This window comes from Mastomys coucha, unplaced genomic scaffold (genome assembly GCF_008632895.1).
Source record: "Mastomys coucha isolate ucsf_1 unplaced genomic scaffold, UCSF_Mcou_1 pScaffold18, whole genome shotgun sequence".
Taxonomy (NCBI): Eukaryota; Metazoa; Chordata; class Mammalia; order Rodentia; family Muridae; genus Mastomys; species Mastomys coucha.
The window spans coordinates 70,766,887-70,788,332 of NW_022196900.1; the positions used below are offsets into that span (position 1 = coordinate 70,766,887).

Here is a 21,446-nt window from a genome sequence, read left to right on the forward strand (position 1 = left end):
AAGAATGGAGGGAGCTAGGTAAGAAAGGTTTCCCCCAACAGCAGTTCTTGATTATGAGAGACATGCCTTGGTTCCAAACTGTTGATTGTTCATCTGGGAGAATAGGTGCATACCACTTCCTCAGGGTGGACCAGAGATTAAATACTTTTTGCAGAAAGAAACATCTGTGAAGGGAATCTTATTAGCTTAAACCCTCGGGGCCCATCTAGATACCTCATTAGCATGGAGAACTCTGTGTTTTGTGCTATGTGACCACTAGTCACGTTCTTTATGTGGGGAGCGGTGGTCACCCATTCCAGGCCAGGAATCTGGTCCAGGATAGGTGAAATGCCTAGTGTCCTCATGCATGAGACGCCAAGGTTTCCGAATCCACTCAACTTTACCAGGTTTCCTGTCACAGTGCCTCACAAAGCCTCAGCTAGGGTCACCCCCAAGAGACTCTCAATAGCTCAACTGGTATTCCATTTTTAGATGCAACTGTCTCAGCCTAGTGCACTCTGAAGCTAAAAGCCACATCTTGCAAGTAAAGATTAACAAAGAACTGATGGGGCCTGGGCATGGTGGCACACAGATACAACCCAGCACTTGGGAGGCCAAGGCAGGAGAACAGGAAATTTGGACTATATAGAGAGCTCTAAGCCAGCTTTGGTCTATACCATGATACTCTCTTGAAAAATCTGAAACCAAGGCAATTGCAACAAATCAACTGTCATAATAATAAACTCAACCTGAGAACCCTATTTGATATTTAAGAGTCAACCTGATGTAGTAGTTAGAAACTACTAATGAGAGATTCATAAATACCTCAGGTTTAATACTGGCTCCCACATTTGCAAATTTAGTCAAGACAATGTTTCTAGGTCTTGGTTTCCTAAATTTTAAGATAGAGATGAAATAATAAAATAATAGGAAGATACTCCATTGGATGACTGTGATAATCAAATATGATTAGGCATGTAAAATATTTGCCACAGAACAGGTATTCATTAAATATTACCTAACTGCTATCAGAATGGAATTGTGTTAATGTCCTTTATAGGGCATAGAGATTAAGAACACAGTTTTTTTTTTCCTGAGTTAGGATTCTGGCTCTGGTACTTAGTCATTTAAAGACAAGGCTAGGCCACTAAATCTTTTGGGCTTTATCTTTCTGTAAAATGAAACAAATAATCACTAGTCCCTGGTCACCAGGTTGGGTGTTCAATTTTATGAATAAGGATTTGGGGGTAATATGGGCTACAATGACAAGCCCTCCCTCTATTTGTGTCTTTGTGTTTCTCTTTCTCTCTCTCTCTGTCTCTGTCTCTCTCTCTTTCTCTTTCTCTCTCTCTCTCTCTCTCTCTCTCTCTCTCTCTCTCTCTTTTTCTCTCTCTCTCTCTGCACAGGGGTGTGTGCTCATGTGTCCTTATTTATGCACATGTATGCATATGTGCACATGCACACCTGAGTTAGGGGATGTTGTACAAAGCACACTGTGTCCTCTGTCCTTAAATATGACAGCCTCCTTGAGTTCTCTGATTTCACCATCCCCTGTGGATTGTTCTCATTCTCATTGTTTGCATTCTCTTCCATCTTGGCTTTGTTCAAAACACATCCTTCTTCATCCCTGCTACCTCAACCAAGAATGTGTTTAATTGTCTTTGCATACAGGAGTCTGGGGATTTGGTGACAGGAAGGATGAAGATGGCCCCATGTCACACCACCTCAGAGTTGCTACATTACCTTAAATTGATTTTGCAAATGAAAGCTAAAAGCTAAGCAAAGGCGACCCATCCATTTTGCCTAAAGATGATTATAATGCTCTTTTATGGCCTCCTAAATGACAAAGCAATTTGTTACCTGCCTGCATCAACATTTGCTTATATTAGTGCCAGAGAGGCTTGATTTTTATTAGCCCCACGTTATCATTTTATGAAGTCACAGGGGCTCAGTAAAATTAGTGTGTAAATAGAATGCCTGTTTTGTCTTTCCCTGTGGTCAGCAGAAATGTAGAATGCAATTGAGTTGCTACTGGGTCAGGGGAGGCATCTATAAAGTTAGCCTTCACTGAGGGCCTCAGTAATGTTATTCATCATTTCTAGACTGTTGGGATATATGGGGTCAGTATTAGGTAACAATTTTTAAAAGCATTTGGGGTGGGAATTAAACATTTTTAAGTGAAAAAGCAATATAAATACTAAGACAGTAGTTCAATTTCCATCAGCAATAAAAATGAAACCAAAGTCTCTTGTGTACATTGCAGATGGAAATGCAGCAGATGCAGGACTGTATAACATTAGTGGATCCAGAAGGCAGACAGGGCAGAGAAAGGACTCGGGCTCAGAGATGAGACTTGACTGCTAGCATGACCTTGAGCATGTCCATCCTTTCTGTGGGCCGCTGACCTCTTACCTGTGGCATGAACACACCTATCACCACAAGAGCACCACGACGATTTAAATGAAATAACTTGTGTCTAAACTTCTTTACAGCTATAAATATAAATATTTATATGGCTATTTTTGTTTATTGATTTAGCAGTCAGTTCCTGGGTACCCATTCCAAACAGGCTCCTGGGAAAGATATTAGATATTTACCAGTAGACATTATTTTCTCCCTGTAGTAGCTTAAATTCTGTTCAGGAAATGTACAAGTATTTAACTCTTCTTTGAAAATATAAATGTGTTTTCTCTCCTCAAAGATGCCCAGCAAGGATAAGTTCTCATGTACAATGGTCCAGAAACATTTCTGCTGACATCCACAGAATTGAAAGCCCCATGAGCTTGCTGGTGACCCCAATAGACCAAACAAACCAAAAAATTTTGAGACAAAGTTTCTATTCATTTATTTGTTTATTTTTGATTTTTGTTTTGCTTTATTTTGAGGCAGGATTGCTCTATGTACTCTGGCTGTCCTGGACCTCACTACATAGATCAGGCTGAATTTGAACTCACAGAGATTCATGCTTCTATCTTTTCAGTGCTGTGATTAAAGGTGTATATACCACCACACCCAACTTTAGGACAGTAGAGTTTTTTGTTTTGGGTTTTTTTGTTTCGTTTTGTTTTTCTGTTTTGTTTTTATATTATTTTTATGTGTATGGGAGTTTTACCTGCTGTATGTATGTGCAACCTATGCCTGCGGTGCCTGTGGGAGACCCAAGAGGACATAGGATCCTCTGGAATTAGAGTTACAACTGGTATTCATTTCAACATGTGAATGCTAGGAACCAAGCCCAGATCCTGCTCTTAATTGATGAGCCATCTCTTTGCCTGAAAGAATCAATACTTTTAGTTCTCATGTCTGACATTAGTGTATCTGTTGTGTTGATGAACCACATTATAAGTAACCTATTGCCAGCATTTTAAGAGAATGCCTGCTGATTATATATGTAGCCTCTGCCCATCCTCTAACACAGATAGGGCTCCTTTAATCCAATTTTCCTGTTTCTTCCTAAATTTCTTTCAGGTTATTATTCTGTTGTGTGTCATTCAACCTTTCTACCAATAGCTGAGTATCCCTTCCCTATTAGGAGGGTTATCTTGGCTATTGTTTGCATGTGTGTGTTTATGTGTTATTGTTTTATATAAATATATGCATATTTATATAATATCTTTTTATAATGGTTGAACTTTATTATACAGGCTAAATTTCTGTAGCTCCAGAAAGATATCGCAGTCTGATTCAGACCCTATATTTCTACAGAGTATATACATTGCTGAGTGTCTGAATTTTGTTGTCTGCCTTTCACGAGAGTTGGGCTCCATACATCAAGCACTTCAGTTTCTTTTCCTCAGTTGTGTTCTTTTCCAATGGTTTTACAGCCTCGTTAGGACCTGTTTAGAGTAATTTAGTCCTACCACTAAGCCTTTTTGAGTTCTTACTCTTCCGGCATAATCAAAAACAAACGTATTCTTTGGAGTCAGAAGCTCAAACATTTCCTTACTGCTTCATGCAAGCTAGGGGACAAAGCAGGGAGACCTAACATTAAAAAAAATGCATCCTAAAAACCCCAACTTGCCTCCCCTAGGCCTTACTGGCTTAAGGGTCTCCCATCTTCCAGAGGCAGCATAGGACGGGGGCTAAGTCTTCAATACACTCTAGATCCAAACCAGAACTATGTAAGCACAAAGTTTGGGATCTAACAAAGACTCAAGAGGGATCCTTATAGATTTCTGGAACCCTTTTTTCTTTACTGGAAATTTTGGAGCCTCTTCACAACACCTTCCTGCTATCCTTGAATCTCAGTGAGACTTCTATGGTATGCTCAGGATATCTCATCCTGCTCTTCATTGTGTGATAGACCATCAGAAAAAAAGACAGGGCAACCATGAGGCATGCCTTATTTGTCTCCTTTCCTCATGGGCATTCTGGTACTGCCTCTAGTCTCTTATTCAATATCTAAAAGTGGTTGTTCTGTATATTTTATTTAGTTCTTAGACATTTTCTTGTTATTTTTCCAATGCTAGGAGTTAAACCCAGGGCCTTACATGTACTAGACCAGAGTTCTACTATTAAGCCACACGCAAAGACCTAATTTTCTAGGTGTTCAGTGTAAAAGCAATATGGTCTCTCTTACTTCTTTACCACCGAAACAAAAACCTGAAATCTAATATTACCTGTTATCACCTATTAACTATATAACCTTGTACATATTACATAACTTTGAAGAACTTTAATCTCTGCCTCTAGAACAGGAGCACAAACTGCTCATTGCTCTAAAGATTATAAGTATGTATAAAATATATCTGGCACCAAGGGGGTTAATTAAATGACAGATGCTACTACTATTATTATAAATAACTATCTTTTTATTGCATTATTTACTAGATGTTTGCTTAGTTCTATGCAGTGTGTAGCCTTGTTGCATTATCACAGCCAAATTAAGCAGATATAATTCTTCTCATGTATAGTTAAGAACATTGAAACTCAGAAAGACATACAACTGCCTAGAGGCAAAGTCCGTGGCCTTGGGATTCAACATCATTGACGACTTTCTCAGATGGTTGTAAATATTACATATTATTGTAATATTCTAAGTTACACAAAGAAAAAGGAATGCAGTGTTTTAATATTAAATAGATGGAGATATAATTAGTCAACAATGGCTGGTCCTTAATGGTTCTAACTCAATGATTAAAACAAATATAAAACTAAAGTATCCATTCATCCTACTCCTCAGCTGCCTGCCTCCCACATACCGATGTCTAGTCTCAGCTTGCTATCCACTTGGTGACCTTCCACTTATTTCTTACAGAGAATCTCCGAGAAGGGTCAGAAAAGAAGGTGATATTCATCACGGGGCGAGTCCACCCAGGAGAAACACCATCTTCATTTGTGTGCCAAGGTAAGCTTGGGACCTCATGCATGTCCTGGACTGTGATGACCTTCAGGACAGCGAGGTTACAGCAAAGTCTTTATCTAACATGGCAGGTCATCTTGGTTCTCAGTCTGACATCCACTCAGTTTTGATTTGATAAATGCTTATTAGTGAGTGTGCCCATGGAAAAACAGATGAATAGATGCATGGATAAGAGTTCAAGAGGGGCTGAGGGAAATTCTCTCCACTCTCCAGCTTTATTTGTTCTGAGCAATCAACAAGTCTGACTCAAGCTTGATGTGTATTGGGGTAGAAGGATTATGAAATGGGGATATTGTCAATTCACTCACTTAATTCAGCCATTCGCTTAACAAAATTTTACAAAATGCCTACTATGAAAGAGGAAGTACACTTGGCCTCAGACACCCAACAGTAAGATAATTTGTCTGCTTTGGTGGATTATGTTGTAATTGCATTTAAATATATTGCCACATATTTTCATCTATAGAAGGTAAATAATCAGGTATCATCACAAACATAGATATAGTCAATAAATAAGCTATGAATAACACAGTGCCCAGCAGTTTAAGCAGCAGACAATTACCCACTTCTTTGTAGCTGTAGACATTATTACCCACTCCTTTTCAATTCAATGACCCATCCTCCTTCCCTCCCTCCCGCAGATGCTTGGTGCCATCTGCAGTCAAAATGACCTTGATTTTTGTGGTTTGTCATTTTCATCCTTAAGTTTAACTGTATTCATAAGCATCCTTAAACAAAGTATGTCTTAGTTTTTCTGTTCTTGACCTTTGCACAACTGCCATCATTCTATATCCACCGAGGCTTGCTTTCTGCTTGATGTCCATGTGGGTGAGTAATGCCCCAGTTTGCATGCTTTTGCTCACTGTATTATATTCCCTGTCTGTCAGTAACTCAATTTACTTATCTATTCTCCTGATGATGAATAATTAACTTGTTTACACTATATATCTCTTGAAAACAATGCTACTTCAAATATTCTTACACTGTAATGTGCATGTGGGCAAATATCTTATTCACATCACCAGTGTGCACATATAAATTCTCACCTAGGGTGAATAACACAGACATACGTGTGCTGGGTCAGAGGCTATGTGCATCCTCAGCTTTACTGGGTTTCCTCTCAATGTTTCTTTTTGTTTGTTTGTTTGTTTTGTTTTGTTTTTGTTTGTTTTTTTTTTGAGACAGGGTTTCTCTGTGTAGCCTTGGCTGTCCTGGAACTCACTCTGTAGACCAGGCTGGCCTTGAACTCAGAAATCTGCCTGCCTCTGCCTCCCAAGTGCTGGGATTAAAGGCATGTGCCACCACTGCCCGGCTCCTCCCAATGTTTCTTAGGAATATTCAACTTTATGATGCCACCAGCCTTAGTATCTCACATTCTTGTCAATATTATGTTCTTTTCCTCAAAGAACTGGGGATCGAACCTAGGGCCTTACATAGGCTAGGCAAACACTCTACCACCTAGCTTCAGCCCTCAACCTTTAAAAGAAAGGTTTCGTTTGAGACAGGACCTCTTTCAGTCGCTGGGACTGGCTTTGAACTTACTACGTAGACCAGTAAGGCCTCAAGCTTGCAATCCTTTAGCTTCAGCCTCCACAGTATCTGTGCCCCCATGCCCAGCTCCATTTGTACCTCTCATGTAAAATAGTGTATTCTACATGTACTAAATACTAGTCTCAACATTTCATATATTTTAGCTGTAGTTTATTTTAATTAGATTAATTTTCTATGTCACATAAATTAACATTAGCTATGTTTCGACATGAGAAAACTGAAATTTGGGGAAATAGTTTGTCTCGTCTCATTCTCGGGATGAGCAGGTGGCTAAGAGGGGCTCTGAGGGAGCTTCTGAAGGTCATACGGGTCAAGGGCAATGGGATGCGCTACAAGTATACAGAGACTTGGACTCAGACAACCCTGAGGTCAAATGTGGGCCAGGCTACCTCCTTGCAACACTGCAAGGACAGTTCCCTCAAATGTAAAACGAAGCTAACAGGACTATCCAGGACGGCATTAAGAAGCTGGCAGGAGATGAATGTAAACAACACCTAGTCTTACGCCTAGCACACAAGCAGGCGCTTGACAGGTGCCATCTCCCCACTCTCATGGGAACCGGAGAAGATGAAGTAGTCATCCACTTTGTAAAATCTCATGCACTGTGCATGTAAATGTGGGTTTCATTTTCCTGATCTCATTCTTCCCATGTTGCTTAGGTACAATTGCCTCCCTTTCTTTTTCTGAAGAGACCGAGTCTCGAGAGAGAATGTGACTGGCTCGGGGTCCAGCAGCTTGTCAAGGGGCATGGTTGGGCCCCAGTCACTACAGCTTACTCCTTCACATTCTCACTTTTGGCCCCCAGCACTGTCCTTGCAATAACCTTTCCCGGGCTCTCCTGAGTCTGCCTACCCCTTTACTCCAAACCATCTGTCAGTTACTAAACTTGGCAGCAGATCTGTTCCCCCGGCTGATGGAAGGTAACTGGTTTGCCCTTGCTTGCAAAAAGGCAGTGAGTCTTGCCATCAAGGTCTTCATCTCTGGGAAATCAAACCCCAGGGCCCACCATATCTGTGAGTGGTCCAGGAGGTCACCATCCCATTTTACAAAAGAGAACCTCAGGTGCTCCCCTTCCTGCTGAGTAGGAATCTTGAATGACACTGACTTGGTGTGCCAAGTGCTGTCCTCGAGACTTTCCGATACATACTCGCTTCTTGGTAGAATTTGTGAATGCCGGCTCACTACTTTCTCAAGACAAGCTCCAGCCTCCCCAGTATGGTGTCCACAGCTCACCAGGGTCTGGCTCTTGCTGGGCTCTCTGGTCTCATCCTTATAACAATGCAGCCCCATGCAGATTAACTGCAGAGAGGCAGTCTTCTATCATCTAGTCCTTGCCCCCCACTATTCCTGTGCCTTGGAAGTCATGTCTTCAACATTTTGCAAATACTTCCTGTCTTTTACAGTTTAAGGGCCCCACCATGGACCTCCATAACACACTCCCTCCAGCCCTTTGCTTTCTGCTTACATTGGAGATCTGAAAATTAGCATCGTCAATAAAAGCCCTTTACTACTCTGATTCATTATGTCACCCATGCACAGGTCTTTCCCTTTTAAGCATGAGCTATTTAAGGTTTAGGACTAGCTCTCCAATGGACACTTTCCACATCTGTAAAACCAGATGATCCTGTTCATTATCTGAGCCTGTTGTGAGAAACAAAAGCTCTGTTGGTTCTGGGTTGCTAAAACTGAATTCAGAAAGTACTCAAGATCACACAGCCAGCACATAGCAAAGAGGGGTTTGACCTTAAGTCTGGCCAGATCCCATGACTGTAAGTGCTCCCCTGTTCCACTTGAGGCTGAGAAATTATAGAAGGTTGAGTTTTGTACCTGGGAGAACACAGAATTCTGACCACCCCACAGCTGGTGTATACTTTTCAGGCAAGGATGCGGAGGCTCTGAGAACTAAGGTGGCTTACTTGAGGTAATACTCGTTCATGACAGTGGAATCCACCCCCATCTTTTCCTATCTCAGCAATGTATGTCCCTTGAGACATACAGCAATTCATCTTTTCTTGGGGCAGAACAAGGCAGGCATCATTACCCCCACTTTTCTGCCTACTTTGGGTTTGTATTCCATGGGGACAGCCTGAGTCAAGCCCCATAGGGTAGAGCTGAAGATTTATTTTCCATAGTCAGAGTCTGAGGCTTAGTCCCCTTCCCCAGCCCACCTGGCTCCCGGGGAAGTGCCGGACTGACGCCTGGAGGAATAGTGGATGATATCCTCATTTCTTCTCCATTCACTGGCTCAGTGACCTTGAGTGGGAAACAGACCTGAGAAGCCTGGTTGTCTCCATCTGGCTGGGACCATAGTTCTCACTGGCGAGCTGCTACTGCACCTGCTTCTGGGAGTATAGTGGAGTTCTGTCATCACAGGTATCTGGAATGGGTTGTGTTAAAGATGACAGAGTTTAGACTTTCTGAAGACTCTGTGGTTGAAGAAAGCTGACTATGGGTCACTCTTCTATCACCCCACTTCATCTGTGTTCTCTCACCCCCTGCCTTGAGCCCAGGCTCTCCTCATTCTGTACTTAGAACAGTTTGAAAGAACAAAGGCACTCCCATGCTACTCTGTGGCAGGGTGTGTGACACCTTAGTAGGCTTCTTGGTAGACAGAGAGATTGGATCTCAGCACAAACACTTATTACACCATGAGAATGTCAAGGAACCTCACTGTTGTTCAGCTTCTTTATCTCAAAGGGAAACAATAGAAATTCTGCCTTGTGAAGTTGAAGTAAAGACCAAAGGAGCTAACAGCCACACCCATCTAGAACAGCCTCTGGAACATAGAGATGAGGAAATGCCAGCAGTGGGGAGGTTCAAGGGACCACTTTGTAGGTCCCAGGCTCTCTGTGTAGCATCGATTGCCTGGCTTTTCTACCCCTCACTATGAACCTGCCCTCAATGGCTCCAGAGCTCTGTGTCCTGCTCTGCCTTGCTGTCCTGGGGAAGTCCTGACCTGAATCCTCTTCACCTGGAACCTCTACTACAAGTTGGAAACTTGATTAGAATCAGACATAGATCTTGGTCTCTGACCCCTGGGCAAGGCAGTGCCTCTCTCTCTCTACCTGAAACTCCCTGGGGCTGTTGGCATTTTCTCAATTCAAAAAGGAATCTCCATGCGAGGAGCTCTCTGTATTCTTCAGACCCTCTTGTTGAATTGAGAAGCCCACCTTTACAAATGCTTCTTCCAGGAAGGCATGCCTCACTGTAGAGGGCAGTAAGCATGGCTGAGGGAAGGCATGCCTCACTGTAGAGGGCAGTGAGCATGGCTGAGGGAAGGCATGCCTCACTGTAGAGGGCAGTAAGCATGGCTGAGGCTTGGAATTATGCAGACCTGGGTTTGAGTCCTAATACTTCTGCCTGCCCATTAGGGTACCTTCATCAAGGCTTCGGATCTCTGAATCTCTGTATCTTTATATTTTTAAAGTTGGGGATAATATCTTGTTTAAAATTCTACTCGGTGTGGGCAGCTACTATCCCTGTTTCCCAGAGTAGTGAGTGGACACACTGAACATCAACTAGCAAGTTAGTGGTGGAATGGTCTCCTGATTACTTTCTCAGGAAAAGAAGAGAAGGGAAGAGGGCTTGTGTACACACACACACACACACACACACACACACACACAGAGGCATTCGTGCATCTGTGTGACTGGGTACACAAGTACACACACACGCTCTCATACCACCCTTTCTCAGCCACCAATACCACCAGCCATCAGAACCCAGCACAACTTAAAAGTTCCCACTATTTGTTCTTGCCTGGCTCTGCTTTTATTCCCACATCTGTTCCTCCTTATTCTTCCTCTTCTCTGTCTCTGGCTCAATTAGCCTTACATCACAAGAGAAATGGAGCTTTTTACTTTACATCTGTGATGTAGGCAGAGCCTAGCATGAGGGCAGAAGAATTAAATTTGGTGAACCTCATGGTTCCATAATTTGAGGACGATGAGCTTGGCTGATGGCAGTGTGGATTTAGCAGTCAGGGAAAGTCTGGAGTGGCCTCTGTTGTGCGTGTGGTACCCTGAGCCCAGCAGATGCCTCTGCTGCCTTGCTGAAAGTCTGGGCTCTCCTCATTCCAGGATGCAGTCTCTGAGCAGAGAACAGAAACAATGAACCTCACACAGAACTCTCTAGAGGGAAACTATGCCCACAGATGTAAATAATTCTTTAAAACACATTCGAGTAGTCAACTGGTTCTTTCTATCTTGGCATAACAGAAAAAGCACCAGTTTAAAGCTATCAGAACCAGGTCTAGATCTCATCTAGGCTCCTTTGTGTGGTGTCACGCCCTCTGACTTTGTTTCCCTGTTTGTAAAATGGAGCCAGAAGCATTGCAAATCAGTTAAAATACTGAGTGCACCGTTGTTATTGAGGGTCTGGGACTTCGCTCATTTCACATTCACCATTGCTGTGCCATACTCCAAGTCACTAAGGATACGACAGAACGAGCAGATCAGTCATTCTTCCCTGGAGCATTCATCCTGGAGGGAAGGCAGACAGACACAGCACCAGCAAGCCTTGATCCCTCAAGTTCGCAGACTCAGGAAGGATACTTTTCCTTATTGTTCTAGACTCAGTTTCTATTTTGAGGCCACATTCTTTTAGACCTGTGGCTTAATCTCAGTCATTTCCTTTAGGGTTGATTGATTTGAGCAGAGTGCAGTTGTGCCTGACAGCAGCCTCACCTCTCCATTCACTGACTGCATCCTCATGATGCTCTAGCCTTTGGTCTCTCCAGAGCCCTCATTGGTCAGCAGTAGGTCAGATCCTGACTCCTCACTTCCAGGCACCTTATATCTTTGAGCTCCCTCTACACATCCACCCCTCCTGGCTGCCTGATTTTCACCCACCGTTATTCTTACCCTCTGGGAACTGAAGCTAGGGGTGCTCTCCCAAGCCAAAAATTGACCTGTGTCTCCCCAACTTTAAACCTTACAGTGATTCTCTAGTGATAGCATATATGTGTATATATGGTTGGATAGTATATATATATATGTGTGTGTGTGTGTGTGTGTGTGTGTGTGTGTGTGTGTGTGTGTGTGTATGCTGGATTATTGGGCTTATTATTGGCTATTGCTTGCTTCTCCTATTTGTTCTTCCCATTTCTTATCCCTTCCCACCTCCTGTGTGTAATACATTGAAAGCCATAACTAAGAGAAGACATGTACATGCTTACTCTATGCCAGACACATGGTTTCGTTTTTCACTGCTGGGGAAACTGGGGAGAGGAGAGAGTCAGGCCACAGAGCAAATGAATGGCTCCTGAGGAGGACTCAAACCTGGAGAGTCCAGTTTTTAGAGAATCTCCATTTTTTTTTTTAACACTGAAGTTAAGTCCCTGATGAAGAACTACATGATGTGAAAGAGGTCATCTTGTTTCTTGCCACCAAGCCTTGGTGTAAGCATTTCTTTACCTTCCTGGAGCCTCTCATCCTGCTCACCCATCTTGCTGGCCTTTTCTCCACACCCTCTCTCAGGTTCCTCCTCCAACCTTGGTTGAGTCAAGAGCTTTGTCTAGGTTCCTCTTACTCTATGAAGCTCTCATTCAGGTCTTGGCTGACCACTGAGACTGGATTTGCATTGGCTTCTGCATGACTTCACTGCAAGAACACTGTATTCATCTTAGAATGTTCAGTTTGCAATGTGAGTGGCTGTCAGTTCAACTGACCTCAGGTTTTGTAAGGGATGAGCCATCAATAAGCATTTCTTTCTCCCTCCTTCTTAAAGAACATTTAGTTGTCTTATTTAAAATTCTAGGTACTTGGGTATGTCTGTGTGGGTAGTGCATATGAGTGAAGGTGTCAGTGGGAACCAGAGGCATCAAATGTCCCTACCTTTAAAATTACAGGCAGGGTATGAGTCACCTGGTGTGGGTGTTGGGAACCAAACCTATGTCCTCTGCAAGAGCAATATGTCCCCTTAATTGCAGAGCCATCTCTCTAGCTCCATCCATAGGCATTTCTTAAGTCCTACTGTGGGCCAAGCCCTGAGCCACACATTCTGGGAGAAATAAAGACAATAAGACAATAAAGATAAGGCTTGGTTGAATATAAGACTAATCTGGAAAAGCCCACCCTGGCCAGCTGGAGACTGGCATCAGGCAAGAATCTCTGCACCTAACTTTAATTTTAAATCTTCAGCCACCCCCCTTCTCTTCCCCACCTTCCTATTTTCCTGTTTTCCCCAATCTTTATGATACCTGTTTGAAGGAAAGGATGCGGCAAAGTCATGGCTAAGACTGGTGCCATTGAGACGATTGGTCTCTCCCAGGAAGTTGGAGGCAACCCCTCTTCACTTGACAGATTAGGAAGCATCTTCCCATTGAAATGAGAAAACTGTTTACAGGAAGCTCTCAACACTTCCAGCCAAAAATCAGCTAAGATTCAAATATAAATCCCTAGGTCTTCTCTGCTCCCTGTATCCACTCTGTCCATGTAGAGCTTTTGACTATGGGCAGGCATGGCACTGCTTCTCCATGTTTCTTTCTCCCATGTTCCTTCTCACTGTGCTTCACTTCCTGCTACTCTACCTCTTGAGGAGGCCCTCTACCCAGAACTCCCTTAGCCCTTCTTTGTCTCATCAAACCTCTGGGAAATTTAGCTTGATCCTCTTCTAGAACCCATCCTACCAAGCCATAAACAGAGGAAGGGAAGGAGGCAGGAAGGAAAAAAGGAGGGAAGGGAGGGAGGGAGGAAGGAAAGGAAGGCATGAAGGAGGGAGGGAGGGAGAGACAGAGACAGAGAGAACCTGATGAGTCTTTCTGTTGTGGTCTGGGGAAGAGGGTCAGGCAGTACATTGCTTGCCATGCAAGCAAAAGGACATGCGTTTGATTCCTAGCAAACGCGAAGTTGGTGGGTTGAGGGGGCAGAAAGAAGGGTGAGTGGGAAGGGTACTTGTTCAGTTGATTCTATCTTAGAGCTAAGAGCTAAGTCTAAAATTTATCTTCTCATTGCCCCAAGTCCACCTTGAAAAGTGAGCTCTGGATGGCCCTACTCTGTCTGGCTTTGTTTTCTCTCATTCTTTTATTAGGTGCCTAATTGGCAGCCCAATTAATCTGCTCATCTGTGAAGGAGGTGAGCACCTCCATTTCCAGAAGCTGCTCTCTAAGGCAGCATAGCCCAGCCCTAAGCACCGGCTGGCTCCTTGATGGAGGGCTGCCCCGGGGAGCCAGGGTCAATTAGCGGACAGATTAAGCAATTATTAGCTCCTAACAAGGGCGCCTGGCATCATTACCCTGCCTGTTTATTGGCAAACTGCAACTCTAATATGAGGACCAAGAAATAAATTAGGGCATCTGGTCCACTGCCCCATCAGTCGAGAAGTAAACGATGTCCAACTGGCCCTCGGCTGCCCATGGAGCCTGAGACGTCCCTTGCTAGTCACAGCAGCTTTGGAATGATCTCTGAAGTGATTTATTATCCAAAAGCTAAGTGTCTGCTGCTGGGCACATGAATTGTTCTTAGTTACCCTGCTGTCTTCCTCATGCCTGTCTGTCGAGACCTATAAGGGCCCAGTGTAGAGACTCCCTCTCATCCAGCAGGAGACATGTCCCCTGTACTTTTGGGAGACTCCTGTTACTTTATAGCATTGCCCCAATTTCATGAAATGTCAGAGCAGTATTTTGATTATACGTTCAAGTCTCCAGTGAAGTGGACACATGGAACAGAGAGAGTGGAGCAGGGCTGAGACCTGTTTACACTCCGACCTCTTTCCTATGGATAGATGCAGCCCATCACTGAAAGGTTACTAGAGAAGATACTTCAGAAAGAACCCAACCATGTTTTATGTGATAAGAGCACCCTCTTGAGTTTGTTGCTGCTATCCAGGGCCCTCCACGACCCAGCTCAAATGCTTGGAAATCCTCTTTGCTTGCTAGGCATGAAGTGTTTTTCCCTCTTGTCCCTAGGATTCAATGCTATATGTCTTGAGCTGCCTTCCCTTAGAACCAAAGGTGCATTTATACAATCCATTGGGAAACACATAGACATATAGAATATATCCATAATCACACATAGCTGACAGAGGCCAAAAGCCACTGGCCCTTTTGTCATTTTTATTTTTATTTTATTTTATTTTGGACTTAGAAAAATGGACCTCTCCTCCTTGAAACAATTTGAGGCTAACCCAGGCATGTCTCTCTTTCTAGGGATCATCGACTTCCTCGTAAGTCAGCATCCAATTGCCCGTGTCCTACGAGAACATTTGGTCTTCAAGATTGCACCAATGCTCAACCCTGATGGAGTCTACCTGGGCAACTACAGGTGAGAGACTAGGGATAATGTGTGGAAGCAGGAAGTCAGAGGATAGAGGTATGGAAACAAGAAGAAACCAGGTAATAAATTTTGAGAAAGAATTTCCAGATTAACCATTAGAGAAAATTTAAAAATTAGAGAAAATTTTACTCCACCTCCTGAGTGAAGCAAATGCCCTTGGCTATTTATAGACAACTACCCAAAGTCACTTGCTGGAGTTTTCTGAACAGGCTGCCGGACTAAGAACTGAGAGAAGCAATATTAATTTTAGCACTTACTTCCTACATGACCTTGAGAGACTCACTTTTCCTCTCTGATGCCCAATTTCTCTTCTGTAAGACACTAATTCCCCAGCAGGGTGGTTGTATCAGAAAGGAATGATGGGAAGGAATGTGCTTTGCAGAATCTCCGAGGGTGGTCATAATGATCCCTGACATCTTCCTGTGTTTCTCCCTGGAGATGGTTAATGAAGGAGAACAGCAGGCCGGATCACACGGGCAGTATCTCTGTGGATGGACATACCACCCAGCCATACTCCACTTATGTGCCCTATCTTGAGTGTTTTTTCTCTGATCACAGAACAATCATTTACAGCCTAAAATCCCACTGCCCAGGGGGTCATTTACTAAAGAACACTGAGTTCTTGGAGATAGTCTTATTACCCTTATTTCACAGCTGTGACAACTGCCTTGCCCAAAGCCACAAAGCCAGAGATTATTGACAGCCTAACTTCACTGCCCAAATGACATGACTTTAGGTTTCGTGAGGTCTACAAACTTCAAGACAAAAGCCAACTTCTCTAGCTTCGCATGTAAGACTTCCTGTGATCTAAAAACTGGCTCTCGTCTGCCTCACTCTCTTACCACTCAGAGATATTCCTCTGACTTCTCCAACCAAAGCCTCTTGCCCTGGATAAGCATGTTGGCTCTTGCTACTTTTCCTTCATGACAGGACATTCTTTGTAGAAACATCTCCTCCGTTATTCACCCTCTGACTCTCTTGGCAACTCAGCTTATGTCCATCATCTAGGAACCATTTCCTCAACCCACCAAAAGAAGTAGCAACCCCCTCCTGGGTCCTCACAGGCCTGCCTATTGAAAAAAGAACAAGAAGCCAATCAATCATGAGAATTCACTGCTCCAGCTATGGAGGGTGTTCATAAACCTCACTGGACTTCAGGTCACCAGAACACAGGACAGCCTTTGCGTCCTCACTTGTCTAGCAGCAGGCATTAGCAAATAATAGGTGTTGAAGAAATGTTTGATGAATGTAAGTGAATAAAAGAGGTGGCTTTAGCAATGAAGAAAGGAAACAGATGAGATTTTCCTAAGGCCCTTGGTTGTATTGGAATATAAGATCTCCCCACAACCAGGTAGGCCCATTTTACACAGGGCTGCTTTACTAAATCCTAAAACCATGGAAATTAGGTCCAGAGGGGCTCTCTGGCACCCCTGTGTCTGAGGGAGGCCCATGGGATGCATAGAGCCTTCATTAAAGTCAATTTTGCTTCTTCTCCTAATTGGCTGGAGTGATGGCTCATTAGCATCTGCAGGTTTTATGGCTTGTTACAGGCCCAAGAGTAATCCCATTCTACCTTCCCCCGACAGAATGTGTGGTTAGTGAGAATAGTGGTAGACAGACCATTTGATTTATGTTAACAATTCTGTTTAATTACAAGAGCTACAATGGTCAGAGAGAGGTCAACTCTGCCACTCTACATGCCTACTTATGTCATCATCTGCTGTCCAGGGAATGATTATCTAGAAATAGGTCCATGGCCTTGGACAGCACAGCTCCTTTCTCTCTGCTTCATATGGCCAGGGAGTAGAAGAGGGGATTAGATGCTTTCTATACATCTTCAAGGTCCAGAGGTTGTGAGTGAGGGCAGGAAGTGACAACTCTCATAAATGCTTTCATGGTGAAGTTTCCCAACATTCTCCTCGTGAGAAAATATGATTCTTTCTCATTATGAGAGTTGCCAAAGTCTCTAGCCACAGCATTAATCCTGTTATTAAAACACATCTGAGTACCAAAAGGAGCCTATCAATCAGGAGAATCCATTTCTACAGCCTTGGAGTTTATGAAAGACAATAATAAAGACACAGAATTCATGGTTTCACAGTGCCTTCGAGGTCCCCAAGCCAGTTCCTCCTACACATTCTCTACAGCAGTATTTCTTGAGTTTAGTGTGGCTTTATAAGGTGTGCTGCAGGAAAGAGAATCAAACAAATCTAGGAAATGCTGCACTAAGTGAAGTTGAACTCAGCTTTTACAAGAAGACATTTCAGGATGTTGCATATGGTCACAAACATGCGCAGTCCCAAAAGAGAATTACAGACCTCAGTGTTCCTAAACGATAAGTGCAGTGGTCTGTATGGTCTGCCACCTGTGTTAGGTTTATGAAACACTTTGGTGAATGCCATCCCAAGAAGTCTGTCAAGCCCTCACACATTTCATTTACATCTCACAGCCCAGAAGGGAGGGCTCTATTAGGGTTTTTCTGCTTGCAAATATAAAATATTCACTCAAACTAGCTTAACAGAGGAGGGATGGTTGTAAATGAGGGAGGTATGGAGACAGACTGGCTGGCCCTTAGAACTCTAGAGCAATAAACAAAGCCAGATTTCACAGGACACTGGTGAGATCACAAGGCATGGGTCAGAACACAGGCAGCCATATCTGCTTCCTCTCATGCCCCTTTGACTTGTATTCTCTCACCCTCTCCCTCTGGATGTGCAATGCCCCAGAGAAGCTGAAGAATCTGCCTCAGTTCTCTGGTCAGCAATGGGCAGACAGAGTTGAAGGGCTGTCATCCCTACTGTCTACCTTGCTGCAGGGGCTGGACCTGACTGACTCTGAGGCTCTAACAAGACAGGCCTGCTCTGAGGCACTTCCTGGAGATGGAAAGGCAGATCACAGGCCACTTCCCTGCAGTGTGGAGGGACATAGAGACTTCAGAGTTGTAAAAGGAGTGAGTGATCACATGCCTTTGGTGTTAGTCAGGAGTGACATCAACTTCTGAGCCACCATCTCTATGCTCCAGGGCCTTGGGTAACTGATATGGCCTCACCTCCCTCCCCCCCTCCTCCATCCCTCCCTTCCCCTCTCTCCATCCCTCCCTACTCCTCATCCTCTTTTCTCCACATTAATGAAACATGTGATCTAATATAGAAGAAAAAAGTTTGCCCAGTTCTATTACCTCAGCCTATATACTTAATAATACATTGCCTACACTATGATACTAATAGTCAAGTAGAGAAGATAAAACATGGGAGTGTACCTTAGTTGGTAAATTTATTGCCTAGCACTCACAGATTCCTGGGTTCAATATTCATCACCACATAAAGCCAGACATAGTGCCATATGCCTTTAATTCTAGCACTCAGGGAGGTAGAGTCAGGAAGGTCAGAAATTCAAGGTCATCCTTGGCTACACAGTGACTTTGAGGGGACCTTGGGCTATGGAGGACAGAGAGAGAGAGAAAGAAGGGGGGCAAGAGAGAGAGAGAGAGAGAGAGAGAGAGAGAGAGAGAGAGAGAGAGAAGGGGGAGAGAATATGCATACTTACTTTACCCCAGAACATAATAGCAGCAGATGGTTGCTATACTATTCTGAGAATATTCATTATGTTAAAGAGCAGCAGAGTCTACTAGCTAGATTACTGTGTATGGTTCCAGACTATAGCTGCACTAAGAGTATATGCAGCCTATATTAAAGTTTATATCACAATATGCAGCGACCACAGTATATTCCACAGCAGCTCTTACAATTATTATACCAGATGGTATGACAATACATAACCGTTATTGTGTATAATAAAGACATGGGGCAAGTATGCACTCTACCTTGCACACAACACTCCAATTCCACTTCCCCTTTCCCCCTGCAGATGTTAGGTCTCCAGCTACTTCACAAAAAGGCCTTCCCAGCACTTGCAATAGATAGCGGGCTCCCCATTGCACTCTTTCATAGCACCTTGGATTGTCTTGACCTGATTTGTAATCATGTATATATGTGACTTTTTCTAACATTGTCTCCACTTCCACACCATAAACCTATTGTCAGGATGTTGTCTGCCTTGTTCCCTGTCAAGCCCGCCACAGTAGCTGACACAGAATGGGTCCTTTATCTCCATTTTCTGAATGAACAAATAAACTAAGCAGTGGCATGTAATGATTGTGCTGCAACACAAAGCTAAAAATCCCCAGAAGAGAGGAACTATGGCCAGAAGCTGTCAGCCTCCAAGCCCAACTGTTTAATCGCATAGTGTTATGACATGAATGCTCTTCTGACTTAACAGGATGAGCTGCTGTTAGGACCTAACAGATCCTGAATTCTCAGGTACCACTTTGTTATCTCATAGAGGCCAGTACTTTTAAAGACATTTAAACATCACATGTGATCATATAACAGAGAAAGGAAAGTCAGTTTTTATTATATCTACTACAGGAAATGGGAGACTGAGCCTAAGAATGTGGAGGGCCACTGACAAGGCTCCAGGCTTATATCTAAGGTCTCTGGGTTCTAACTCTTTTACCAGCGTTAGGTGGGAGCCGAGAACGCAAGCAGGTTTCTCTTTAGTCTCCAGGGCTTGCTGTCTTAGGACAACACAAATTTCACCCCAGGCCTCAATTTTCCCCAGCCTTCTTGGGGGAACTAAATGTAGTAGAAGGCAGCTTTTATTACCCAGTAGATGCTCTGGGGAAAGGCTCTGTTGGGAGAAGCATGCCTACGCTATGAATGAACCTGGAGAATAGTGATACCAACCGAAACAAATGACTCACAGGAAGACAAATATTGTACGAATCTACTTATAGGAGGTAGTTCATGTAGTCATTCAAATCACAGAGACAGAAAGTACCATGATGGTTGCCTGGGGCTTTGGGCAGGGGAGAAGAAGAAGTCACCGTGTACAGGTTAACATGTCTAGAGTCAGCAGAGATGGGTGATAGGGCTGCTAACAACCCATCATGGGTGTTTAATGTCATTGAACTACATGCTTACTGTGGTTAATATGGGAAACTATGTTATATTGTACTTTACCACATTAAAAACAAACAGCATGACTATTGACTTTGCAATATGGATGTTTTCAAAGAATTCTTAGAGTATCCGGCAACTCATGTCTTGAGGGATAGATACTGTAACTTCGGCATCTTAGAGCCAAGGAGCTGAGAGGAGCTGTCAGACCATTGAGGTTGGAGAACCTTGGCAGACCGGCTTTAAATCAGTAAACAACTGGACTGAGTTGCAGAAAACAAGGTTTTCCATGCAGACCGAGGGACCTGCCCACTCTCCTTGCCTCCATCTCCTTTCTCATAGCTTCCTCTACAGGGAAGGCAGCCCTACCCGCCCCTGCATCCTGTTGTATTCCTGAGCATTGGTAATGCCTTTCCTCTGAAAAAACAGACCCTCCATCTCCATATGACAATATGAAATTCTGTGTTGGGTTTGCATTTCTTAATTAGGTGTTTGTCATTGTGTATTCCATAGAGCCACGTATAAGTAAACAGTCATAGACCTCGGAATAAATTTATTGGTTTTATTTATGTTTCTGGGCATAAAAATCTATAATTACCAGGTACAGCCTCAGAATAACTGGTATTTAATGACAATTACTTTTTGTTACCATAGAAATGAGTCCAAAGTAGTTACCCATAATTTCTCATTTCCCAAACCTCACACATGCTGAATTGCAATATTACCATAGTAATTGCCTATTAGTCATCATAAAATACGCAGTTACCCAAAAGATAGCAGGATGCTGTGAAATTTCTCATCTTCTGAAGACCTCAGTGCATCTTAGGAGTGTGGAGGTGGGGGTGGAACGGACCTCTCTGGGTGGTACAGAAATGATTCTGCTTATTGCCCCAGCTGTACGGCACACTCTGGTAGAACCAGATGCTATAGTAGTTGCAAAGGCTGGGGGTCATTTTGCCTCTCAGGGAGTTGCAAAGGCTGGGGGTCAGTATGTCTCTTGGCCCTGGGATCCTACTGTAGCAAAGATGCTTCAGTACATTATATCCCATCTCAGCTAGGTTTACTGGGGACTTTCTAGGTGTTAGTGCCCTGCACTGGATCTTGAAAAAGCAAAAGGGAGGGAGTTGGTATGACAGCCCCATTTTAAACACAGGAGAACAATAGGCCACAGAGGTAGTAAAGAATCTGCCCTATGTTCCCTGGCATAAAAGGTCATCCACATTAGTGTATGCAGGAGAACAAGGTCATCTTTGACCTTGTGCTGTACTGTCTCTTGAAGCTGAGAGGGCCTCTCTTCTTTCTGATTAGGGGTGACAAGGGGAG

At 43.5% G+C, this 21,446-nt stretch overlaps 1 protein-coding gene across 7 annotated transcripts in view; it reads left to right on the top strand.

Annotated features, from left to right (window-relative positions):
• LOC116096412 (BEN domain-containing protein 5) overlaps window positions 1-21,446 on the top strand; it is a 1,197,642-nt gene that overhangs the window by 1,033,075 nt on the left and 143,121 nt on the right. For all 7 annotated transcript variants that reach the window (XR_004120993.1, XR_004120994.1, XM_031378205.1 and 4 more), the window contains exons 7-8: window positions 5,237-5,326; window positions 15,039-15,153. Coding sequence is in view for 5 of the 7 variants with exons in the window: in XM_031378205.1 (XP_031234065.1) it covers window positions 5,237-5,326; window positions 15,039-15,153 (205 nt within the window). In the remaining 2 variants the exon portion in view is untranslated. The remainder of the gene's footprint in view (window positions 1-5,236; window positions 5,327-15,038; window positions 15,154-21,446) is intronic.